The sequence below is a fragment of the Palaemon carinicauda genome, chromosome 22, assembly GCF_036898095.1.
Source record: "Palaemon carinicauda isolate YSFRI2023 chromosome 22, ASM3689809v2, whole genome shotgun sequence".
Taxonomy (NCBI): Eukaryota; Metazoa; Arthropoda; class Malacostraca; order Decapoda; family Palaemonidae; genus Palaemon; species Palaemon carinicauda.
In genome coordinates, this window is record NC_090746.1 from 10,343,427 (window position 1) to 10,348,426 (window position 5,000).

General features: G+C 36.7%; 1 protein-coding gene across 1 annotated transcript in view; it reads left to right on the top strand.

Moving 5' to 3' along the window:
* LOC137615788 (transmembrane protease serine 9-like) overlaps positions 1 to 5,000 on the top strand; it is a 152,963-nt gene that overhangs the window by 19,357 nt on the left and 128,606 nt on the right. The window contains exons 6-7 of the mRNA XM_068345484.1: positions 209 to 265; positions 861 to 1,056. Coding sequence (XP_068201585.1) covers positions 209 to 265; positions 861 to 1,056 — 253 coding nt within the window. The remainder of the gene's footprint in view (positions 1 to 208; positions 266 to 860; positions 1,057 to 5,000) is intronic.

The following is a 5,000-nucleotide window of genomic DNA, read 5'->3' on the forward strand; positions in this document are numbered from 1 at the left end:
TCCAAATCACGTAATCAGCTATAAATATGGACAGACTTCCAACTTTGTTCATATTTGAGTGTATGAAAATCCACGCTAATTAATACATATTAAGGTCAAAGGTCAAGATCAAGTATAAGGTCGAGGAATAAGCTGCCACGGCAGAGGTCTTCGCTCTACTGAGTGCTCCTCTAATTTTCTCAGTAAAAACAGTTGTTTTCTTTTCCAGTGAGGCTGAAATCTGACGACATCGCATCCTCATCCAGAAATACAACGAATTCATGTCGTAAGTGACACTTTTCTACTATGATTTATCTTAAAAATTTTCCACCGTAATAAACATTCGTTTTGTCACTGAATTCTATCATTGTATACTTTTAGGCCTCGATGCTAGCTGAAATATATGGCCTGTTGTTCAAATTTCTACTTTACAATTTTATCATGGATATTCTTCCCAATGATAAAATTAGTCAATTGTAATCTGCCATTAGAAAAAATATCCTTCAATGACTCCTTCCCTTTTCGATTGCCTCACATTTTCCGGGGAGATCATGAAGTTATGATATGGTCGTTTATAAATAAATAAGTATATAAATAAATAAGTATATATATATATATATATATATATATATATATATATATATATATATATATATATATATAGATAGATAGATAGATAGATAGATAAATACAGATATATATACAGTATATATGCACATGAACATAAATGTGAATGCATGTGATTAAGTAAGAGTGGTCTGCAAATATACATTATATAACGACTACATCCTGAAGTCTTAGATCAGTGTCCATGAACATTCCATGTACTCTATGCTGAGGAAATCAGTTCCAAGGTTTATATATCCCACTTGATTTCCCAGCCGTATGTGGAACGAACACTGAGAGCTCAAAGAAAAAATCAGCAGCACAGGACAGGATTGTCGGAGGTCAAGCAGCTGCCAATCACAGCCACCCTTACCTGGGAGGTTTAGTCAACGAAAATGAAACATCTGTTTGGTGCGGGGCTGTTCTCATCTCAGACCAATATCTGCTGACGGCGGCACACTGTGCTAAAAAGTAGGTTACTGTGGCTTTTCACTATCTTTATTCATCTCTTGCTTTAGGATACAATTCTTTAACCTTACTTGAATAAACTAAAAGGTATTGCAAATTTTTCAAGTCATAAGCAGCCTCGTCGCACGCTAAAAACAAACGTATGAAATGTTATGTGCCCTGTTGGTAACGTTCTATACTGGTGATCGCCAGACTTGGGTTCGAGTGCCGCTTAAACTCGTTAGTTCCTTTGGTCGCTGCAATCTCACCATCCTTGTGAGCTATGGATAGTGGTTTGGGGAGTCTATATGTCTACCTGCTGAGTCATCAGAAGCCACTGCCTGGCCCTCCTTGGTCTTAGCTTGGATGAAGAGGGGGATTGGACGCTGATCATATGTATATATGGTCAATTTCTAGGGCATTGTCTTGCTCGATAGGGCAACGTATCTGTCTTTTGCCTCTGCCATTCAAGAGTGGTCTTTAAACCTTTAAACGAAATAGTTCCTATTATTAAATGAAGCCATACAATCATATCTGTAAATCTAAAATTTAAGATGTTAAATGTACGTATACCAGTCATGGGATTCATTATATCAACAAAACCAGAGATACAAAGGTCCTTATCAAATTAATATAAAAATAGGTTAATTAGAAATTATTTGAGGTACGGATCATAGAGACGTAAACTCTTATCTTTTGTATTTTGTGTATCCGTACATCATAAATCTACCTGTATATACAACTATTACAAAGGTACTTCCCACAAAGAAAACAATAGCTAGAACATCTGTATTTCTAAAAAAACAGGAATCCATTTCTATCAGAGTTATTTCTGATAGAAGAATAATAATTTTATGTTGAGTTTATCGGCCAAATATTATGCATTGCAACGACTGCTAACTACGGGGAGGAGAACAGAAATTATATCTTGGGATAGAAAAAAAGTTTCTTTATCATCCATTAAAATAAAAAACAGTCCCTTAGCATTAAACGGCAATTACAACCAAAGTAAATTCCTGCAAAAAGCACGTTAATAGAAGAAAACAACCTTCATTTCACGCAAATCAAAATAAAATGAACGAGTATGAAATTAGAAGTTTGGTTGTCAAGAATAATTCAGGTAAAAAAATCTGTCAATGTCATTCCATAAACCATGGCCAAGGACAGAAATACATCGCAGTGAATATCTATGAATCTCTTGTGTCAAGTTCAACATGTAGCAACCCATTGTTCTCTAGTCTTGGGTAGTGCCATAGCCTCTGTACCATGGTCTTCCACTGTCTGGGGTTAGAGTTCTCTTGCTTGATGGCACACTCGGGCACGCTATTTTTTTCCAGTTTTTATAGTTTACATTATTATTATTATTATTATTATTATTATTATTATTATTATTATTATTATTAGCTACGTTACAACCCTAGTTGGAAAACCAAGATGCTATAAGCCAGGGGCTCCAACAAAGAAAAAATAGCCCAGTGAGGAAAGGAAATAAGGATATAAATAAACGATGAGAAAAAAAATAAAATATTTTAAAAACGGTAACATAAAAACAGGCCTCTTATTCAACATAAAAACATTTACTGCAAGTTTGAACTTGTTTAGCTCTACTGATTCAATTACCCGATTAGGAAGATCATTCCACAACTTGGTCACAGCTGGAATAAAAATGCTAGAATACAGTGCAGTATTGATTCTCATTATGGAGAAGACCTGACTATTAGAATTAACTGCATGCCTAGTATTACGAACAGGATGGAACTGTTCAGGAAGATCTGGGCATTATTTATCTTATGCAGCATGCAATAAACTAATTGAACAACGGTGCCAGAGATTAATACCGAGATTCGGAATAACAAATTTAACACACCGTAAGTTCCTGTCCAACAAATTAAGATGAGAATCAGGGGCTAAAGACCAGAGAGGAGAACAATACTCAATACAAGGTAGAATGAAAGAATTAAAACACTTCAGAATAGATTGATAACCGAAAATTTTATTTTTTGTACATTTGAAGGAGACACAGACCTTGTGTGTTTCTCAAAAGTAAATTTGCTGTTGAGAATCACACCTAAAATTTTATGAGTTATACAAAGTTAAACATAGTGCTGAGATCCAGATGTTGAGGAGCCACGGTCCTTGCCATACTTACAATCATACTGTGAGTTTTGTTAGGATTCAACTTCATACGCCATAATTTGCACCATGTAATAATTTTAGCTAGATCTCCATTAAGGGATTCAGCAACCCCAGATCTACATTCAGGAGATGGAATTCATGCAGAGAGAGTCGCATCATCTGCATATGCAACAAGCTTGTTTTCTAGGTCAAACCACATGTCATGTGTATATGGGCCAAGAGCACTACCCTGTGGATCACCATATATCACATTCATATACTCACTATGGTGTCCATCAACAACTCTGAGATCTATTGCTTAAAATTTCAATAATAATGCTAAGAAACGATCCACCCACAAGCGCCTCATGATTAATGATTAACACAGTCAAAGTCAGCACTTAAAATCAAGGCCAATCATACGAGCTTCCTGACCACAATCAACGGATTTCTGAACAGCATTGGAGATTGTAAGAAGGGCATCACATGCTCCAAGGCCTTTACAAAAGCCAAATTGCTAACTAGGGATCAGATGATTACCTTCAGCAAACCTATTGAGACGTTTTGCCAGAAGACATTCAAAAGTGTTAGATAATATGGGAGCTATGGAAATTGGGAGGTAATCAGTTGGACTTCAGCTACCACAAACACATTTACACAGTGGAGTAACATTACCAATTCTCCAACAATTGCTAAAAGCTCCTCTTCTGCCTAACTTGTGCAAAATAACAGATAACTTTGGAACTAAGAAATCTGCAGTCTTTATAAAAAACAAAGGAAAAATACCATTTGGGTCTACACCTCCATAAGAATCAAGGTCCATCACCAGAGTTTTACTTTCACAAGATCAAAAAGCTAAACTAGTTAGTTTAGTCTTAAGAAAACAGGAATGAGGAAGTTCGAATTTATCGTTACTCCGTTTACTGTCAAAACACATGAGCCTAATGGGTTGTCTTTTACTTTGGACAGTGCGTGACTGACCCATCTGGTTTAAGTAAAGGAGAAACTGTTGCATCCACTCCAAAGAGTGCAGATTTAAGGGCAGTCCACCACTTATGTTCCTGGGTTGTATCAAAAAGGGTTTCTTTTATGGTTAGATTGTATCCCTTTTCAGTTGAAGCATAAACTCTCTGGGCAAAAGCTCTAAGCTGAGTTTAGTTATTCCCGGTCAAATCTGATCTGTTACCCTTCCAAAGATGATAGGCCTCCTGATTCTCCCAATAAGCACGTCTACAATCATCATTGAACCACGGTTTGTCCTTCACTCGGTACCATAGCAACCAAGAAGGAACAAGCGTATTAATTATGTTGACTAGATTCCGATTCAATGGGACAAGATCAACACTACCATACAACTAAACAACTGTGACCAATTCCAGCCCAAAACATCATGCAAAATCCCATTCCAGTCTGCTTGAGATTTCATATAAATTTTAAATGAGTATGATACATCAGGGACAGGCTGCTCCGTCTTCACTACTAATGAAATCAAACCATGATCAGATGTCCCGACTGGAGAACCAAACTTACTTGTTATAACGCCAAGGGAGTCAGTGTATATGAGGTCCAGGCAGTTACCAGACCTGTGAGTAGCTTCACTTATGATTTGCTCACAGCCTGATTCAGAGGCAAAGACTAAAGCTCTTAAGCCATGGCGATCAGTAGGAGAAACAGAACTTAATCACTCCCAATGGTGAGGATTGAAATCACCAACAAAGACGAAAGAGGCCTTTCTATCATCTTTTTGTATCTTAACCATAATGGTAAGAAGACAATCAAAGATAGAATCATCCATGTCTGGATTCAGGCAGATCGAACATAAATGGAAGTTGTTTATGTATGCCACAAACATT